This window comes from Sinocyclocheilus rhinocerous, unplaced genomic scaffold (genome assembly GCF_001515625.1).
Source record: "Sinocyclocheilus rhinocerous isolate Xijiao unplaced genomic scaffold, SAMN03320098_v1.1 scaffold1624, whole genome shotgun sequence".
Classification (NCBI taxonomy): domain Eukaryota; kingdom Metazoa; phylum Chordata; class Actinopteri; order Cypriniformes; family Cyprinidae; genus Sinocyclocheilus; species Sinocyclocheilus rhinocerous.
In genome coordinates this window covers 412,696-434,908 of record NW_015639527.1, presented here as the reverse complement: position 1 = coordinate 434,908, position 22,213 = coordinate 412,696, and the positions used below count along the sequence as shown (strand labels likewise).

The 22,213-nt window shown below is 35.8% G+C and overlaps 1 protein-coding gene across 2 annotated transcripts in view; it reads left to right on the top strand.

Annotated features, from left to right (window-relative positions):
- LOC107751389 (endothelial cell-selective adhesion molecule-like) overlaps positions 1-22,213 on the top strand; it is a 37,320-nt gene that overhangs the window by 12,977 nt on the left and 2,130 nt on the right. The window contains exons 1-2 of one of the 2 annotated variants that reach the window (XM_016567112.1): positions 19,938-20,154; positions 20,302-20,444. In XM_016567112.1, coding sequence (XP_016422598.1) covers positions 20,358-20,444 — 87 coding nt within the window. In that variant the 5' untranslated portion in view covers positions 19,938-20,154; positions 20,302-20,357. Of the gene's footprint in view, positions 1-19,937; positions 20,155-20,301; positions 20,445-22,213 lie in introns of those variants that run through there. The other variant, XM_016567111.1, reaches the window with a different exon arrangement.

Genomic DNA, 22,213 nt, shown 5'->3' with positions numbered 1-22,213 from the left:
GACAGACGCTGCGATTGTCATGCGTATCTTTCAGTGAAGCACGGTTCTGTGATCAGCAGTAAATCTCCATCCATAGGCCAGAGGGCGCTCTCGCGCTGAAACTCCAAATACGCCTCGCAGAAGAAACCCAGGAAATGTCTATCGCTGCAGCTGAATAAACAGAAGATTCAATTGCTTTCATTGATTCAACGTGACTACGTGACACACGACTACGGCAATATACGGTTTATCGGAGTTCTCATTATTATTGTTATAATTTTCATTAAAATAAAGTATGTTTATAATGCAATGCCTTTATCACTGCTTAGAATACTATGAAATATTTTGCGTGCCTTATTCTGTGTAAGAAGCCACATCTCACAGAAGGGTTTATTTCAAACACTCGACTGACGTTATGAAGTGAGTTTGGAGTAAAAATATGTTATTAAATGTGGTATTTTCACATGCTTTCAGATGGAGCAGCATTTACTTCACAGAGCCGTAGTTCACTGAGAAGCTATGCAAACAGCTGTCATTATCGCGAACGATTTCTTCGATTTCATAATCGCGCAATAAAATCGTCTGCGATTTTATTTATTTATTTATTTTTTTGCATAACTTGTCAGTGAACTACGGCTATATGTAGTAAATTCTGCTCCATCTGAAAGCATGTGATGATGATTTCCTACTGATTACATAACCGGCTTTACTAACAAAATGCGCATAACAATCGCATTCGATTAATCGTGCAGCCCTAAGCCCAGGGGTGATTCTGCATCTCTGCTTCCATCAGCTATATCAAGCATGCAGTTTAGAAGCAGGATGATGCGGTATGCTTTACGCCATGCAGAAATGCATGTGTTGTGTGTGTGTGTGTGCTCTCTTGAGATGGTCCTATATGAAGATAAACCTGTGCCCCAACATCTGTCTCCACTCAAAGCAGGATATCTCTACTTGACACCTCATTGCAAAAAGGAAACATCATCTATCCCAGAATGCACTGCTCATTACAAATCTCGCAGTCTGTAAATTACAGCACACCTGAGGCCATCGATATTCCATCCAATTCAAATTCTCATATCTACTCTGAGACCCTACATCTTTCAGTTAAGTCCAGGTTTTTGATTGTCACCCACCCCAGCTTTGCATCAAATACACTTTTTTTTTTTTTTCTTTCTTCCATGTATGCTGTAACGTGTTTCTCTGAGCTGAACCACAGATAATTTTCTCGATGTTCTGCCTCCGCAATCTCTGGAGTAACATTTTTTTCCCGCTTTATCTTTCCCTATCTATTTCGTTCTTAATTTATACAGGCTTCCCTCCATTCCCAGTATGCTCTTGGCATTTGTGGAAACACTTATGAAAATAATAGCCTAGGTTCTCCCAACAGTGTTGCTCCCAAAAACACATTAAAGTGAATGAGAGAGATGTCCTGTTCTTACCCCGTCATTAGCCATTCATTTCTACTAGCCAGAGCTGTCAGGAGCAGGTCTGCTTTTTCCCTCCACAATTGATAATTCAGGCTCCTAATTACTGTGTGATGCATAATTGAGCACTTGATGAAAACCTGTGAATGTTAATTTAAACTGTTTCACCTTTAACCTGTTTCCTCTCACAATGACAGCTTTGGAGATTCCGAATACTAATGAGATTGGAAATGATTGAGACTCAAGCATTTTTCTGTGAGATTTATGGGATTCTTCCAAAGATAAAAAATACCACTCTTCTCGCAAATTAAGCTATAAAGTATGAACAAAGTAATTGACTAAATTCATACATCTTTGAGTCCTTATTGTGTTATACAATGAGATTGGGGATGATTGACAACTAAGCATATATATATATATATATATATATATCACCTCCATGCCACGCTGAATTGAGGCAGTAATTAAAGCAAAAGGTGCCCCTACCAAGTATTGAGTACATGTGCAGTAAATGAACATACTTTCCAGAAGGCTAACAATTCACTAAAAATGTTTTTTTTTGTTGGTCTTATGAAGTATTCTAATTTGTTGAGAGTGAATTGGTGGGTTTTTGTTAAATGTGAGCCAAAATCATCACAATTAAAAGAACCAAAGACTTAAACTACTTCAGTCTGTGTGCATTGAATTTATTTAATACACGAGTTTCACAATTTGAGTTGAATTACTGAAATGAACTTTTCCACGACATTCTAATTTATTGAGATGCACCTGTATATATATTTTTTGTTTTTTTTTGTTTGTTTGTTTGCAGACTATATATGTGTAGTTCTGGAATGATGCATCAGCTTCCAGGACTGCAGCTATCCATTTTAAGTTACATAATAGTCAAATGGTGATTACAGAATGCATTATGAATTTTAATTATTTTAATTTTAATTACGAGTTTTAGTATAGAATGAAAACTAAATGCTTTGGGGAACAAGGGTCAGTGGGCAATGGAAGAGAAAATTTTCTAGGACAAATGATAGGGATGGGTGATATGCACCTAAAACTGTATCACAATATTTTCTGGTATTTATTTTGCTATAACGATATCAATGACGATAATTCATATGCATCCACTGAGAGACAAAAAAAAAAAAACTCTTGTTTCTTTAGAGAGAAGTATTAACTTTTCTTATTTTTACCCAAAATAGGGTGTTGTGATCACACACGTAATGTAATGTCTGTTTCATTCATACTGGAAGCCATTCATTCATACTTATGCGCCTTCGTGCATAAACTCAATACTTGTGACAATACAGTATATGGTTTATCTGTGTTCTTCAAGCCATCTTAGGTATTTTTTATAAGAATAAAGTATATGTATAATGCAATCTTAATCAACACAGCCTTTATCACTGTATAGAATACTATAAAATAGTGTGATTTCTGCCTCATTCTGTGATATGAAACCATGTCTGGTCACAAAAAGGAGTTATTTCAAACACTTGACTGATGTTATGAAGTGAATTTGGAATCAAAGTATGTCAATAAATCTCTTTGTTGGACAACAGGTTTGTAAACTTGCTCTTACACATGCAAAACTGTGTCACACACATGCTACTGTAGTACAGTACATTTATTCATTGCACAGACCAAATTTTTTATTGTTTTTTTGTCTCTCTGTACATACATCGAGCAGAGGCTGTGAGAAAACACCAGCAGTGTCTGGATCAGAGAGTATTGAAGTGAGGTGTCTATTAAAACGCAGAAAGATCCTGAGCTCTAGATTTGACTGTTTAATCGAGTCTGTGAGGATTAGGGTTGGATTATTCAGGCATTGCGAAGAATCAGCTAATTAGCTAGTGAGTTTAATCCGAGAATAGGACACGCACAGATCTGGAGTGTGTGTGGAGGGTATGTAATATAAAAGTTGTACTGGCTCATTTCCCATATTTGTAAAACATACTACTTTGAGACTATTGTTTAATTTATTGCATTACTTACCATTAATTTGATTTGAATTTTCTGGTTTGCCAGCAGTTACAAATGTCAAAAGAAATTCCTTTCATTGGTGAAGTATTAAGGATTTTCACATTTTCTAAACACCGAGTTGGCTGTCTTGAACCTGAGATCAGTGTAAATGCAGGGTCGAGGCTTTAGATCAGGGGTCACCAGACACGGTCCTGGAGGGCCAGTGTCCTGCACGGTTTAGCTCCAACCCTAATCAAACACACCTGAACCAGCTAATCAAGGTCTTAGGTATACTTGGAACTTTCAGGCAGGTGAGTTGAGGCAAGCTGGAGCTAAAGTCTGCAGGACACCGGCCCTCCAGGATCAAGTTTGGTGACCCCTGCTTTAGATGTTCCATCTAAGTATCCTGTGCTGTTACAAATCACCTTACTGAATATTACATCTTGCTCAGGTTGATATCTTCGAGGTGACATTGAAATCATTCTCCGAAGCTTTATAAAGACATGAAAGATTTGAAATGCACAGTTACAAAGGATTACTGTGGAGTGGAGCCTGAGGATTGTGTGCACGGTAGTACTTTGCATCTCGCACATTTCAGCGCAACTGTAAATTTATACCATCTTTGAAAATGCTATGCATGGGATTCTGGGATATGCAAAGAAATGCCTTGTAGATTCACATTGTTCAATATTCAGCTATCACAAATTAACTAGAGATTAGTTTCTTTTGAAGTGTCAATGTTTTGGTCATGAGTGATAGTTGCAGCTCTATGAGCGAGGCAGCTGTCAAAGCATAAGTTGTGCACCAGTGAAGGAAGCCTGTCCCTTCAGTGAGTTTTCTATTTTTGGTGGGAGAATTAAGGTAAATCTAATTCCTTTCACTTCTCATGACTGACTGAGCAGAGAACATCTGCAGAAAAGTCTTAAAGTGCAACATCTGACGTATCATTTAGAGTAAGGAATTTGCTTACTGATGTTATTGGGGCACAGCAGCTAAGTACGCAAGCTTGTCCTGGGTTGTCTGATCAAATTGGTGCACAGAGGAGAGACTGTGGAAAAAAAGACTGTGGAGATCACCTTACATTTAGTCAGTGTGGTTTGTGGTTCAGATAGCAGCACTCTCAGCTATTTCACCTGCTTAAAATCATACCCTCTAGGAGCTCTTTGTATATGCCATTCAAAAAAAAAATTTCATTAAAATTAATAACTAACCACAAGTTTATTGATACTGATATCAATAGATGGTGTGGCTGACTGCCAATATGATGTTGATTTCTGAAATATGATACAATTAAATATTGTAAAAGTGTGAAAAAAATACTAAATTACACAATTAAAATGAACAATTAATTTTTTTATTTTATTTGAGTGCATATCTCATTGCGTGTCCATCTTAATTTTAACATAAGAGCGGGCACAATCATTTGTATATTGAATGTGCAAGGTTTCTGGAGTCATCAGAGTCCAGTTATTTGCTGTAATGTTATTATGCTGCTTGATATTGCAAACTGGTATTTCTCATCATATAACTTTAATGTACTGATGTAATTATAAACATACTTGTTTGTAGCGCAAATAATTTTACAGTTTACTGCGTTTTGGTATTCTTTTAGTATTTTACCTGTAGCGGCTAATGAATTGGAAGTCTCACACATTTACAGAAAATAGCTTGCTTCCATGTTGCAAAATAAGGTGGACACACATTTATCATAACGTATAGCTGTTTGACGTTCTGCTGCAAGTAATTGTGATTTTTATTTGTTCTTTCAGTCATTTATAAGAAGAAGAGATGAAGGGCTAGACTGCTGTCCTACTGGAACATCTCCCTAGAGACACACACACACAAAATGCACCATAGTACTGGCCTCTGTGGTTTTTCACAGTAAAACGGTTTACTGCATTTTTAGTTTTGTGGTCGAGCGTCTCACAAATAACTCTAAATAACAGTCAAGCAATATAATAGATTTGTTTGTTCAAAATTATGTATATGTATATATATGTCCTATATAGTGCCTGTGGTAAACCTGTTATTGTTTCTCATTCTTTATGACCACCATTTAGTTTATATAAATAATTTTCAATATATAACTGACTGGTGACAGACAGATTATGTTTTGTATCATGGTGTGTGTGTGTGGATATTTTCAGTTGCTAAGGCCTTTTGGGGAGTTTTAGAATTCAATCTACCATATTATAGTTGAATTATCTTTTTTTTTTTAAAGACGTAGCAAGTACTTCAAATGTTCTGTGCAAAAAAACATTGTATCATCTTAGTAGCATGTTTTCTTTTGAAATGCAGAAAGGAAGAATGGAAAAGTAGAAGGAGGGTGGGAGAAAGAGGGAGAGGCGGGGAGGGGGAGCAATAAATTAAGGAAGAGACAGCATTTAGGCCTTTCCTTTTTCTGACTCTCCACTTCCCGTCTGACCGCCTGGCACTCCCTGATAAGCTCCAGCATTCCCTCACAAGGCAATTCCACTGTTCCCAGATCACCTCGAGAATGCCACCAAATAAATAAATACATTCAATGTCCTGTCCTCAGAGTAATTCAGAAATCACTGCAGTGACTAAACATGAGATACACAAACTTCTCCAACGTTCAGCGATGGAGAAAATGCTGTCAATCTGAACGATTGCGGTTTTAAAAAATTGACTTTCACAGCAGTGGTGTGTAGAATAACTTTTATCTCAGTTTTATTTGAAAATAGAATTTCAGTAAGACACTCTGCAGTTCAAATGATTTTCCAGACCTGCTTTACATCAGATTATCACAGTTACTGTTTTGAAGGTCTGCAATCTAATCTCGAAAGTTTAAAGGGAAATGTGACTCTGTTACCCAGGCCTCCACCCATCCTTCCTGAAAACGGACCCCTGTTGGAAAACTATGCTTGTAAAGGAGTGCTTTGTTGGGATTCGGTAGCCAGCGCTATTGTTTATTGTCCCTCGGGATTTGCTACCACGGAGTGTCATTTTGCAGACACACATTGAATGCGTTTTGTTGGTAGAGAGATAGCAAAAACTTGTTTTTTGGCAGGATAATGTTCTTCGATTGCACCCTGACAGATCATCCATTCATCAAAGTAACAACAGTGAAGCTTTCGCTTTTCAAAATAGCATAAAGATCAACTCTGATCCTCTTAACCCAACTTGCCTGCCTGCTTGGGACACTTGATTATTGCTAATTCTGTCTGCTCTGATTCAGATTGCTAAATTGTTTGTTCATTTGTTTGAGCATTGCCTTTGTGGCGATAATCCTAGATATTTGTGAAGGTTTTGCCTAAAGGTATCTCACTTCTATTTCATTGAATGCTTGGAGTGTGAGTGTGAGTGTGTGTGTGGAGCTGCTGAAGACAGCTTTGAACTGTGAGAAGATTAAAGGGAAGAGACGAGGCTTAGACACTGCCAGAGAAGATGAGCCCAATCTCAGAAAGTGCAACAGGAGGGTGTTGGAGGGGGGAAGGAGATGGTAGGATGTCCATAGACTTATCTCACCTACAGTTAATCTTCTTAAGCAAAACACCGAAGGTACACATGTTTTCTAGGTTGCATGAGATAACTCGCTCTTGAAGATGTCATCATCATCTTGTGTCATTTCTTAGAGGTCAGTCTCTTAGGGGCATACAGATTTCGGACAGGTGGATTTTGAAGACAGATGGCTGTGCTCCGTGACCCCTGTCTGTCAGAGCAGATCTGAAACCGGCTTCACATTCTGTCTGAAGGGTTGGTCCTTAAAAACCTAGTCACATATGTGCTATAGATGCATTGAGCATTAAGCTGTAGAACTCACAGGTTAAACTCGCAGGTTAAAATGCCACATTTGCATTTAGAAATTTTTTCAGCCATTTTAAATTTATGCAAAAAAAGTTTAAAAACAGGAAGGGGGCAAAAACTTTTTCACACCACTGTATATATATATATATATATAATGTCCAAAACTCACAAAATGGCAATGTCTAGCAAAAAGATAATTAAATTGTATAGGATGTGCACACACATTTCTCAAATTAAAATTAATGTTGCTTTTACTCAAAATTCATTCAAAATATTGTGTTTTCAGTATGTTTTTCATTTGATAGGACTATCAGTAAGTTTTAAAACTGGCAAATTAATTTTTGTCTGATAATGTAAAAATGGCAAAATATCATCGGATTATTTGGCCTGGCTGTCCATAACTATATTTTGTAACAATAGTTGTTAAAAGCAATGTCCTTATTCATACAGGACTTCATACAAGTCACATAGACTGTTTCATACAAGAGTATGAAATATGAATATAAAGGGGATTTTATTAAGTCACTTACGTTTGACAGCCGTGAACTGATATATTTTTTGCCCTTTGTATTTGAGAAGCCTTTGTTGGTCTCTGGGCATTATTGCGCTTTGTTTTGGGGCTGCAGCCATAATGTGGGCAGCAGAGGAATGTTTGTATTCCTACTCGTTTGCTATTCTTGTAGATAAACAGCAAGCTGGTTGCTGAAGAAAATGTCACCCATGACTGTAAAAGCTCTGATGCAATGTTTTTCCTATAAATCAAAATTATTTTATTTTATTTTTTATTTTATGCATATCTTTTATTTAATTTTATGCATATCTTTTATTTTATGTTAGGCATATCTTTTATTTTATTTTATTGTATGTGGGGGGTTTGTGAGAGATTTTAGGAACGGACTGCCTGTTGGGATTTCTAGATCAGACCGATCATAAACCCTGAGCAGTCAGCAGTAAGCCCTTGTGGCTTATCTTGCCATCTTAATTCCACATGAATTAGTTTATTTGTCACACCTTAATCACAGAAGCTTTAGATCCTCTCATCTGTGTCATTATGAGAAACGACCATATAGAAGCATTTTAATGCTCTCTGGTCATTTTAGATATTTCCCATCGTTTATTTGAACTGTAGCACCATTGCAAATCATAATCCAAACTGGTATGTAATTTTTGGGTATCCTTCAAAATCTACTCCTGTCTTCCTATGGATCAAACATCTTATTAGGTTTAATATTTACTCTGGAAATTGAAGGAAATGTTGACCAAACACTAATAAACGCTGAAATAAGGGTCAAATCCAATAGGTAAGACAAGTCAGAGCTTATTGTCGGTCCAGTGGACAAACACACAATCTCTAGCAGTTACCCCATATGAGAATTGCAAAATGACTTGCTGTGTGGCAGTGTCAAGGAGATGACATGCTAAGGTGCAACCGTGAGGCTTGTCCTGCTGCATTTCTGTGCCTTCAGAAGTGTGTACTACAAGATCCACTCTTGAGTCTCTTAGCACTCATTCTCAACAGGAGGCAGATAAATGCTTAGATGGTCCTGGTGGACCGCTGTGCCTGTCCGTTTCTCTTTTTGAACTCATGACTGCTCAAGGTCAGACTGTGCACTCAAGTGCAAATAACTTTTCTATGGAAGCCTTACACCAGACAGCCCTTGACAAAAATCACACTGAGATGCAACCAGTTTTCTGATGTGTTTGCCTGAAGAGTCAAAGTGGATTTTTTTTTTTTTTTGACTGAAGTAATCTCAAATCTGGTATGTATTTGTACTTTTTTTGGTCATTTTTAAATGTTTATTTGTTTATATTTTTATTTAAATGTTTATTTTTACATTTTGTATTTATTATATTTTTTATTTATTTTATCTTTTTCATATCTTTTTCATTGTATATATATTTTTTATTATTTACTTTTTAAATGTTTATTTATTTATATTTTTAATTCTTATTTTTTTTTATTTTAATTTATCTTTTGAATGTAATTTCTTTTTTTTCTTTTTTTTTTACTTTTTTTTTTTTTTTCTTTTTTTTATTATTATAAAATGTATTTTAGATTGTAAAAAAATCTATATAAAAATTATAGACATGTTTGAGAGTCCTTGAAGTCAGTTATTTAAAAATCTGGATTTGTTACATCAGCACTGGGGAACACAGATTTCAGTCAGTGTCGGGAATTATTTTGAAAAACACTTTGAAGTCAGGGCTGGATTTGGTTTTGCTTTGAATTCGCTTTTATGAGATCAGCGCTGGCTGAGTGTCATATTCAAAACCTGCTGGGTAACTCTTGATGAGTAAAAACCCCTGATTGAGAGCCATATTTATCTCAATAACAGCTCCCCTTGAGCCTATGGCCTGGATCAAATTTCTCTGGCAAAACAAGTGAAAGGATTATGACACACAGGTAATGTCCCTGTGTCATAATGCAATCACCTGAACTGGTATAAACATCACAGATATGATCCTAGATCAGCAGGCCTCTAATGAGATTCGTTACGCATTACAATTATCAAGCCCATAGTGGTGGTTAAGCTTTATCTGGGTCGTGGGTGTTTAGATCATGATTAACCCATGAGCAGCTCAACAGCACATATTACATTCGGAGTCGGACCACCTGTCAGTAACATGAAATGAAGATGACATCACTGCTGTTACTCCTCTATGGCATCAGCTGTGAACTAAAGCTTGCTTTTATAACATCAGGTATATTAATGAGGCAAAAATTGATATAGAAGTTGTGCTGTTTCAAATTGAGTCACTCCTTTCAGCTGCTACATTTCAAAGAATATTCCAGGTTTTTTTTTTCAATTGAATGCCTATATAAAGCATGACTACAGGCAATAATTTTCTTTTGTGTAAATTAAAAGGAAAATGTTATTTTGAATACTCATCTCTCAGAAGTATTTGTGAAATGAACATATCAGTGCCATCAGAGTGCATTGTGTCATTGTTCACAAACAAGATGTCAAAATATTTAGCCATGTTGTCAAAATAACAGTGTACTCATTTGTCAGTGTTCGTGGGCGGGGATTGAGCAATATGACGTCATATTGCTCAGAAAATCAAAACAGCTTGATAATTGAGACTACGTTTTTTGGGGGGGATTAAAAAAAGGAGTGAATGGATTTTTATCATTGTAGGGTGGTTGTGTGCACACTGATAAGCCACATTTATATGCAAACTCCATGTAAAAGTGAATTTTGCATCTGATGTCCTCTTTAATATAATGTTATATACTTGTTTTTGGACGTTCATCTTCAGCATATGACTTAGTGAGTAATTTTTCTTAATTTTACTTTTGCAAGATGATATTTTGACATACTTTGTTTGCTGCTGTATTTCAGAACACATTCACACAGGTGTCATGTTTCACTGTGATTTATTAGATTTTTTTATTTTCGTTCTTTGTTTCGTTAGTTTTTTTTTTTACATTTTTAGATTAGCTTTGCCAACATTTAACGCCATTTATCAGTGGTCAGGCATAACATAATTATTATTAGCTTATTGCCATTAATTAATAATTGAATATTACTAATATGTATATCAATTAAATATATATTTTTTATTTTAAACCATCCAGCTTGTTCATGTTATACTGTAAGTGTATTTGCTGGTCCATAGACATTAAGTTAAAAATCCTTTTTTCTTTTGATAAAGAATAACAGTGTTATCTGTAGTGATTGTTTTGTGTTTTGTTGGGACTTATGGGAGTTTTATCTGTGGCTGAAATTGTTCCCTGCAGGAGCTTTGTCAAGGGTGGTGACATTCTGTAAATTGGTATTTTTCCATAAACCGGTCGTCACAGTTTCTCTGGGACTGTGTTTTCATAACTCCTTGTTTTCAGATGAAATAGTTTTGCTCTCTTCTCCTTGGTTGATTTCTCTGTATTCAAGCGGCCACCACAAACACCAGCATTCACGCTGGGAATATGTTGTTATATACACAGCTTGAGAGTTTGATAACAGGTGCGACCTCAGCAGGAGGAAACGTGACCGGCACCAGGATGTGCATGCATGTGTGTCTGTGTGTCGAGACGTGCCACAGGATCCACATCCTCTCTGCTTCTGTTTGTTTCCATTGATCCTCGGGTTAATCCGAGCTCCTCAGAAGCAAAAATGCAAAACGGAGATGATTAATTACGACCAAACACAACATCACGACCTGCTGTTGCTGTTCATGCCCATTCTTTTGGCCTTCCAGCTTCCCCTATCATAAACTTTACTCAGTTATGGCTTTGTGTGTTTTTAAGACCGGTTTAACTGTGGAATTGCAGTAGCAGGGCTGTATGTGTTTTTGTGACGGTATCGCTAAACTGAAGTGACTCTGTGTGGGAACGTTAAGTCTTCTGAGAGCGTAATGTAATCCAGCCCCTATGATGCTTGGCCTTTCTGATGTTGTTGCTAATTTTATTGCAAATATTTTTGGCTCGCAACTGATATTTTCCACTACATAATACTAAATAATTTTAAAGTAGCGCTGTTGCTGCTTTGTTTCATGTTATGATGGTAAAGGACAGAAAGGGCAGCATAAAGAATGCTGTATGTTTTTCTTTTTGATGGCTGAGAGATTCTTTATTCAGCTCAACAAGCATTTGTTTTATCGGTTCTCACGTCAAATTAAGATCAATGCGTCACTCAGCCTACCAGAGAAGCTTTATGCTGTAGTCAAGCATCTGACGTATATAAGAACCTTGTTGAAATGCACGTCTTAATCGAAAAGTCTATACTGCTCCTCAAACTGATAAACTGCATCCATCCTAGACTGAGCCGGATCTCTTTCCTGATACACTAGCTCTGCAGAGCTAGAGATAAGGCTTTGGTCTCATTGATTTATCTGCACTGCACTGTTTTCCATAAGATTTAGAGGACCGGAGCTCTATGGTAATTACATTGTCTTCATAGATGGGTAATTAGTTTTTGGATATTCATCCTCAGCATGTGTCTTAATTATCAATTGCATAATTTTTCTGAATTTTACTTATGTTAGATGGGCATAGTTTGGCATAATTTGCTTGCAGCTGTATTTCAGGTGATGTAAACACAGGAATTGCATCACGATTCACTACATATTGATTACCTTTGTCATTATCTAATGCCATGTAACAATAATAATTATTATTAGCTTATTGGCATTAATTATGGATAAATGGTTTTAATAAATTATTAGAATATGAATATAAATTACATATAAAAATATTTATTTATTTATTTATGATACATTTATTAGATATTTTTATATACTATACCATTCAAAATATAAAATGCACTATACCGGGATTGGTAGGATATTTTTAATGTTTTTAAAATAAGTCTCTTATGCTCACCAAGGCTACATTTATTTGATGAAAAATACAGTAAAAACAGCAATATTGTGAAATATTTAAAATAACTTTTCTATTTGAATATATTTTACAATTTCCTTTATTCCAGTGATGGCAAAGCTGAATTTTCAGCAGCCATTACTCCAGTCTTGTGATTCTAATATGCTGATTTGGTGCTTAAGAAGCATTCTTATTATTGTCAATGTTGAAAACAATTTTGCTGTTGAAACCGTAATACGTTGATGAATAGAAAATTCAATTGGAATAGATTTTTTGGTAGCAATGTGAAAGTATTTGCTGTCAATTTTGATCAATTTAATGCTTCCTGTGGTCAATTTGATCAATTGAATACGTCAAGCACCACTGTGCCCCCCTTCAGGTATTAATTTATTCAATGAACTGTATTAACATGGAGGTTTTCATTTCATCTGTCAGTGGGTTTGTGTCACTTATGACAGCAGTGGTGTGAGTTTTGATTAATACAGCCTTAAACTGAGATGATAGACGTGTATCCGAATCAGATTAAAGGTATTAGGTTTGTGTGTCACAGATGATCACATTTTGCAGCTCCTGTAAAACACAGGGTAATCCCAGCACAATTCATCATGTTAATCCAGTGGACAGATTGCATCACCTGCCACCTCTCAATATTGTACAGATTTGACTCCCAGCTGTCAGTCACTGTGTTGAAGCGATCAGATCTGGGCCAGAGGAGCATCCTGAGCGCAGCGATTGATGCACGAGCGACAAGGGCTCATATTGAAGTTATTTCAGGATCTTAGATGGTGATGCAGGTGTTTGTGTGTGTGTGACCCTGCATCCTTTGTGTTGTTGGAGTGTGTCCCAGTCTTTCTTATCTGGCCCAGCTCTCTTTCCTGTATCCCTGTTTAACACAATGCACAGGAAACCGGAAAGAAGGAAACAGGAATTTACACTGGATTTAGACTCTGTCTTCACTTCCACCGTTGCCCTTATATGTCAGCGTCAGCCCAGTGTTTCTCACCCAAAATGCAACAGCCATAATTAAAGAACAAGCATAACTGGTTGCAGATCAGCATGTTTTTTTGTTTTTTTTTGTGAATCCAATGAAAACATACAGGTTGCATTTCACCCTATTAAAAAGGAAAAAAAGAAAAGTAACTATATAATCTTTTAATTAAGATTGTTTTATAAATATTATTTTAATGTATAAAAAGTGACCTAAAAATGTGACTTATAAAATTTGGCTAAAATATGACATGTTCCTGTCAGGTTTTCTTCCTGCCCCATTTCTCACCTATTTTGACTTTGTAGAAATCATTTTTTTCAGTTGTCTTGATATGGAGTCCATTGTTTTTTTCTGTCCATTTTTCACCATCCACATTAATCAGATTTCTCTCTGCGCCCTCATTACTGCTTCAATTAACCTTGAACTGCTCAGCTGTACTAAAGTCCATCGCAGAGACTCTTATCATTCCTTTTCATCATCACATCCACCCTCACAGCCCTCTCTTACGACACGCAATCTTACTTCTGCAGTTAAACTAATGACTTACAAATATTTCTCAAATGAACCAAACAGAGTCACAGTTTGATAGAACTGATTCTCTCTATCCGCTCTCGAGCATTGTCTGTAATTACTGAGAGATAATAGAGAGGAGAAGAGGAAATTGGAAAGAGAAATGGCAGTAGAGAGAGAGAGAAGTCAAAAAGAGACAAGGGAATAAGGGATTTCTTGTCAGATAAGGAGTTTATTAGAAGAGGTGACAGAGCAACTTTGACTGGTTTCTCCGTACACAAATCAAAGACGTATGAAGATGTTTAAAAATCTACACATTTACTACACAAGTTTTAAAAAAATATAACTCTTGTAGTTGTGGTTTTTAAAAACAAGCAAAAAATTATACAAAAATTGGTGTACCCAAGTAAAAGGCTTAATGGTTTATGGTTAATGGTGACAACGAAAGGGTGTCCTAGGTGGGGAAAAAAATAAATAAAATAAAATGTAAGTTAAAGGGGTCATATGATGCGGCTAAAAAGAACATTATTTTGTGTATTTGGTGTAATGTTTAGTCACTATTTAGTGTGGTATTTTTTGACAATATTCACTCATCATGACAGTAAAATAGGGCATTCTAAGTCAATATACTGCAGTATTTCCTCTCTCAATCAGTAGAAAATATTGTTAACACCCGGTCATGCATGAAAAAAAAAATATAGTCATGTACCGTGAAACCGGTATAATTTTGAAAAATACCGTGATATAAATTTTTGGTCATAACGCCCAGCACTACATTCTATATTAGGCCTATCTGTCTAGATTTCTTAAAAAAAAATATATATATAGTCTTTTCATACTTAAGTAGACTGTTTTGTAATGCTGGTGTGTTTTATCAGGTAATCTTTTCTCAGCATATTAAAATTCTGTCCCTCAGATAGTAATTTTCCCTGAAGGCACACAAATAAGAGCCTCCCTACCACATCGAGAGTGTTCATTACGAAACCACTTCATAAAGGTTTTATCAGTGATATGAAGAAAACCATCAGTCAGTCTCTCAGATAGGCAGTGCACTTGTGTACGTCTCCACCCCGGCCATCAGTTCTCGGGTTGTTCTGATCAAGGCTTTATAGTCGAGATTAGATTTGTCATTTTCAGTTGACTCATTTTGCCAGAGCATCTGTAATCATTTTGGGTGTTAACTCGTCTTGAAAAGGCCTTCGGTCTCAGATCTGACTGAAGACCCAGGGCAGGAATGCTTTAATGGTAACTTTGCAGTGTAGATCGACTTAGAACAGGAAGTTCCACGCAGACTGTCAGATGCATCAAAGGCCTTTCCCAAACTCTTTATCAGAGCCTAGTGCCAACCTCCAAAAAATAAATAGTGCTCTTCCTGCAATTAAAAGCATCAACATCTCTATCTCAGTCATGCACATAAGCATGCGCATGGGAGCAAGCTCACATTGTGCTCGAACTGCCATGTTCATGTCTTCGTAAATCTCGTTATCCATGATTCCCTCAAGAAAGTTACATTAAAGTCAACATGATTTTAATAACGTTCATAATGTGACGTATTTTAGAGTGAAACAGGATGTTCTGTGAGACAATAATATAGAGCAAGACTTGGCTGGATTGTTAAAAGCAGGTTGTTGGAGGCGTGGGATTTAAAATTGAGAGGGTTTAGTCTTGTCACCCATAAAGGACAGTCAGTTTGGATTTGTTAATACATTTAGTTTCTCACTGAATCTTTCACGATAAAACCAGGAATGAGAGTATAGTTCCTAGCCATATCGGCCAAGAAAATATACTAGTATATATTAGTACACGATGTAACTACAGAAGAGTCAAGTTTTAAATAGGAAAAATATGTAATAATGCTACCGTCAGACCCGGAGATCAGCTGAATGGATTCGAAAATGGTAAAACTCAACTGTTTAACTCTAGGGGAGTTGGGAAATGAGCCCATTTTCAAAAATAGTGGAGTGTTCCTTTAAGGAAGGAAAATAGGCTCGTTTTTGATTTCTTGTTCACTTAAAGGTTAATATCTGAGACCATGAAGGACATTAAACCCATTGTCTTGCTTAAACTATGCACAGCATGATTGTCAATAGTGTTGATTTATGTTAGTGCAGCACTTTAGAATAATGGGGTTATCCTAGAAATTAGATGGTTTTCAGCAAAATGTTCCACATTGGAACTTCAGGCTCAGCTGATATTAAACAGGTGCGGTGCATAAAAATATTAATTGATAACCTAGCACTTGCATATCACAGATAAATTGCACGCAGTCACATTGTTTTAGGGTCTCAGAGTACAAGATTATAATTGTGATGATTTCTGTCTTTATATAACCAAAGTGAGTTGTTAGATTAGAAATACATTTTATTTTTATTTATTTGTTGATTTATGTAGTTAACTATTCAAATGTTTCGGATCGGTACAATTTTTTAAAATATTCTTGAATGAGGTGTTTTATGCTTATCAAGGCTGCATTTATTTGATGATAAAATGCAGTAAAAACAGCTATATTATGAAATATTATTACAATTTAAAATCATTTTCAAATTTTTTTTTTAATAATTAGAAATGTAATTTATTCCTGTGATGGCAAAGCTGAATTTTCAGCAGGCATTACTCCAGCCATCAGTGTCACATGATCCTTCACTCTAATATGCTGATTTGGTTCTCAAGAAACATTTTTATTATTATTAATGTTGAAAATAGTTTTGCTGCTTAATATTTTTGTGGAAGCTGTGATTTTTATTTATTTATTTTAAGTTTTTTTCAGGATTCAAATAGAAAGTTCAAAAGAACAGCATTTATTTAAAATATAATTGTTTTTGTAAATTTTTACTATCATTTATAATCGATTAAATGCATCTTTGCTGAATAAAAATATTAATTTCTTAAACATCTTACTGACCTCAAACTTTTGAATGGTATAGTCTGCAAGCGTAAGTTTTATTTGTATTATATTTATTTAAAGGAGACATATTATGCCCCTTTTTTACAATATGTAATATAAGTCTCTGGTGTCCCCAGAATGTGTCTGTGAAGTTTCAGCTCAAAATACTCCACAGATCATTTATTATATCATTTTGAAAATGCCTATTTTGAGTGGAAGCAGAATCACGCTGTTTTTCAGGCCTGTCTCTTTAAATGCAAATGAGCTTCTGCTCACAGCCCCCTTTTCCAGAATAGAGCTGCACCATTACAGCTCCGACCTGCTAAAAAACATCTGTTTTGGTTCTGATTATCATGTTTATCGCGCTGAAATCATGCGATTTAAACCATATGAGTTTAAACTTCTGATGTACGGTTTTCTGAGACCACACATCCGAAGCATACGGACAGAAAGCGGCTGTCACAGCATGTGAGTACTAAACTAAGTTCTCATTCACACAAGTTTACGTTAAAAACACACGAGTTACAAAAACAGTCTATGTCATGTCTGCGAAGGTAAACTGCTGCAAACCTGGAAAAGTCAGATTTTCATGATATGTCACCTTTAATGTCTGAATGTCATTTTGTATGTACGTAGTCCGTTTTGCTTAATATAAAAATGCAGTGAATATTTATATACTGGCACTGTACCTTGTGTATCTTTGTTGAATACCTGATGTCACCATTAATGTTTTAATTTGTGCGCGTGAGCGTGTGTAGTGTCACTGTTCCAATGTTTAATGGGCATTACTGGTGTCCATGACTTACTAGATGGGTTTTTGGTTGATGACACCACATTACCTCTCCAGCATGTGTGGCTCTAACTAATGATCTTTCCATCTCTTTTCTGACTTCATGTCACTCTGTAGAATATATTATTCAAATCAGACCTGCTCACGTCACTTGCTGCTGCTGCTGCTTCTTCTTTTTCTTATTAGTCTTACAGAGAATAGAAGTCTGTATTTAATCATTTACTTTCACGTAAGCTGCTTTCTCTTTCTGTATGTTCTTCTCATTGCCCAAACCTGTCCTCAGAAATTTCCTTCAAACTTTCTGGGGTTCACAACTGAACAAACAAAAGCACATTTGCATCAGCGAAAACAGTCAGTGTGTTTGGAGGACTATAATGCCAGAAATCATTTGCAGGCTCATTAGGCTGATGGGATTGGGACAGTACTGGAATGTCATTAGGGTTAAATCAGAAGATGCTGTGATGGTATTATGCTCGAAGAGTCAGGAAATGGGCTCTTCGCTTTTGTCCCTCTGTCATTCTCACAGTAAAACAGAAAAATCCCTTAAAATAATTCCTGGAGGAATCATTTATCATTGTTAAATGACTATAAACAACTACAGTAGCATTGGACGTTCACTTGAATTTGTCACTGGTTAGCGCACTAAACTCTAACATCACATCCACAGCACAGATGCTTTCCTCCTGTGGCATGTAAAGAGCTTCATGTTTGTTTGAGGTTAATTGCTTTCCCAATCAGTGAGTTTAATAGGATAATTTAAACACTGCTAAGATCCTCATGTGGATCTGAGAGACTGTGTTCACAAGAGAGAAAAACACTCCCAAAAGTGCTCTGATTAATGAGAGAGCCTGATGCTAACACAGGTTCCCTACTGAGTGTCAGCTACTAGTTTAATCTCTTATTGAGGCTTTAGTACAACGATCGAGAGATGGGGAGAAGACTTGTGAATGCTGGGTAATTAACCTAATGATTGAGAAGCTCTGCTTTGGTCGATGCTGATAAACACAGTGATTATAGATAGATGCACTGAAAACATAAGACTGGATGCATGAGTCAATAAATATCTATCATAAGTCCTGAGCGAAGGAATTAAGTGCTCAAAACATCATATTATTTGGTGTTCCTTTATGTTCTTATTTATAATGACTGAGTTTATTGCATAGCATTTGCTGCCCTCTACTGGTATGTAGGCAGTCATACAGTTTAAAGTCAAACTCTTGTTCTAAAAGTTCATGGAAAATAATATTTTTTTCTCTCTTTAAGCTTTACTTCTAAGCTGCTTAGGGCTTAACATGCTTCGTATATGTAACCTAGCACGCAGATTATGGAAAATGTTCTTGAAGTTTGTGTTATTGTGAATGAACTGTAAATTATTGATTTAAAATGCTAGTGTTAATGCTAGAAAGCTGGTAATTAAATGTTTTATTTACAAATCTAGTTGATAGGATACACTAGAATAAACTAATTGACTGAGTTGAATGCTAGTTTGAAAGACATGAATACTCATCAAGAATATTTAATATTTGCTATCGTTTAAAAGTTTGGGGTCAGAAAGGTTTTTTAATACTTTTAATAAAAGGACTTTGTTTTCAATTTCTAGTAAGACTAGAAGTAATAATAATTTTCCTTACCTTAAAACACACACACACACATACACAAAGTCTACACCATGTGTGGTACATTGTCATGATAATCAGTACACATGTTGTCTGTACTCTCTGTATGTTTGTTTATAAATATTTTAATCTGAGAAGTGTTTCACAGTCCATACGGGCTGCGGATCACTGCCGTGACCTCAGGTCCTTGATCGTGCCCTCAAATGACAGAGGGAGGCAGACTGGAGCACAGGATTAAGATATATTTTTCTTCTTTTGGTAAACAATAGAACTGACACTCTTTGCAAGATAAATATGGAAGAGACACAACCAGAAATCTGTTTTCCCCTTTGACCTCTACAATGAATTGTTGATCAAGATTTTCAGTGAAAGCAGATTAATTCCTTTATACGTTCATAAAGTTCAATTCAACGTTTGATCCAGTCCCATACATAGGCTACATTTCAACGGCTTTATTTGGCGAGAGTCATTGGAAGCAATTTGACTATAATTGCTAAATCAGGTTAAAGACCAGCCAGCAAACATAAAGCAGAAGAAAATGTCAGAAAGATGAGAACAAACAGGATTCTAGTTGAGGATTAGTGGGTTTACACTTAAGGGAGGGGAATTCGACATACGCATGGCATTGCGGCTCATTGCAGTGGGCCTGTGAATGTCCCTCTCCCTCCCACGTACCTTCTACTAAGCCTGAAACAAGATGCTCGCCAGTTGCGTCACCCAGTTTTTCTCCCTGCGGACTTTCATCTGAAATCATAAGTGACAAGAGCATTTTAGAAGCAGATTCTCTCTTATGAGTCTCTATGTGGCACGTATTTGTTTCTCCGGGAGCCTAGCTGAAGCATCCCAGTCAAGCTGGCGGATCAGACGGACAACCAGGACAGCTGGATTCAGCTGGTTTACCTCCACTTGGGGGAGTGTATGTCACTCCTGAATGTTTCGTAGCTTTTATTGGGGTTTCAAATGAGTGCACTTGGACTTGTAGGCTGTCAACTGGGTTGAATGGTAATATTTAGCGTTTTTCAAGTTGTTCATTGATTTTTGCTTTCTCTCCTTATCTTTCCAGGTGACCTGGCCCAACTTCAGCTGCCTCAGAAAAATGTAGAAGTGATCCAAGGGAAGATGGTAGTGCTGCAGGCTTCTTACACTGGTGTGGAGATTCAGAAAAATACAGTGGTCTGGAACTACATGTCCAGCAGCACAGAAATGGTGACTCTTTTCTATATGTTGTTTTTCTTTGTTTGTGTTGACAGAGACATTAGTGTCCTGCAGTGTGACATGCCATACTTCATCTAAAAATCTGAATTATTTGATTTTATTAATTTTATGAACTCGTAATATTTTATTCTTATTAATTGAGAGACAGCATTGAATATTTATACTTAATACAAATGTATTTGTCACACTGTAGAAATACATAAGTGAACTGCAAAAAAAGTGAAACAATGTATTTTTTAAATAAATGACTTTTGAATGTTATATATACCTATTACACCCAAAAATCTCGATGTTAAAAACATGAACATGTTATTTGGCGCTTTTATTTATTTAAAGCATACCTAGTCAGCTACTTTGACTGTGAATTAAATATAAATAAATAAATAGCAGATAAAAATGTTAAAACAAGATTAACATAAGAAATAATAATTTAAAAAGTAAGTAATAATAATAAACAAAATGTAAATAAGCTAAGATTAAAAATAAACAAGGTAGTGCAAAGTCTGTGTACAGTATACTGTGACGATGAGTAGTCAGATGTACATAGAATATAGTAGTAGTAGTAGTAGCAATAATAATATTAGCATAATTTAGGCTTGTCATAGTAAAATTTATTATTTTGCCCATATAAACGGCTTTTAGTTACTAATAAACAATTAATAATTTAGGTAATATTACTATATTAATAACTATAATAATAATAATTGTAATTGTAATCCCTTAATAATTAATATAAATATTAAGGGAATTCTTAAGCTCTTTTTGTTAGAATAAATGAGAGACAATGTATTATAGTAAAAGGTAATACTCTGAGAACTATGAAATATGAATACTAATAATCACACAGTAATAAAAACTTTATAAGTAATATAGTTCATTAACTACTGTAGGTTGCTGAGCAATATAAGGAGTGCAGTGTCTTGGGTCATGTGCGTATATTGGCTGTTTTCAATTTGATTTCATAGTTTTATAAAAGTCATTATAATGATTTATAATGATAGATTTTTCTCAGATCGTAACATGGCATGCAGCTGATGTAATAGAATGGTCACTCTCTGTCCCTGATCACTCCGGTTTGAGTTCCAGAGGTCAAGAGTGCACATAGACGAAATCCCACTCCTCATGATCACACACACTCAAATAATCATGTGAACACGCTTCAAATGCAGTACAGCGAGGGTATTCCGCATAGATTTATAATGAAATCCGATAATGTTATGTCAGCCCAAATTAGATTTTGAAATGGTGTGGTATTATGGGTGGGATTGTACTCATTCGTTAGTTTTTGTGCAGATGCCAGAACATTTTGCACCATCTGTGCATGTTGTGATTTGGATTATGAATGGCAGAGACTTTTCTGGACTGACGATAAAAAATGTGTCTTAAAAATGATCACTTTTTATATAGATATTTTGTTTCTGTTTTAATTCATTAAATCATGTAGGATGGATGCTCATATCCAAATATTGCAATCACAGGATCACTTTGTCTTTTGTGTTAAACATATTGAAAGTACAAGAAATCATGTGGGTCATCACAGCAGACTACATATCTCATATTGCCTGCAAACTTAGACCATCTTACCTTAAGAGCTAGTATAATACTGTGATTGAAATGTCCACTCTTGGCAGCAATTGTCTTTCATTTTGCATTACATGGCATCTCATTACTCTGTAAGGAACCATATTATCTGCAGATTGTAAAATCCTCTATCCTGCATTTTCTTCAGTTGAGATTAACTCTGCCCACTGAAGGATCAG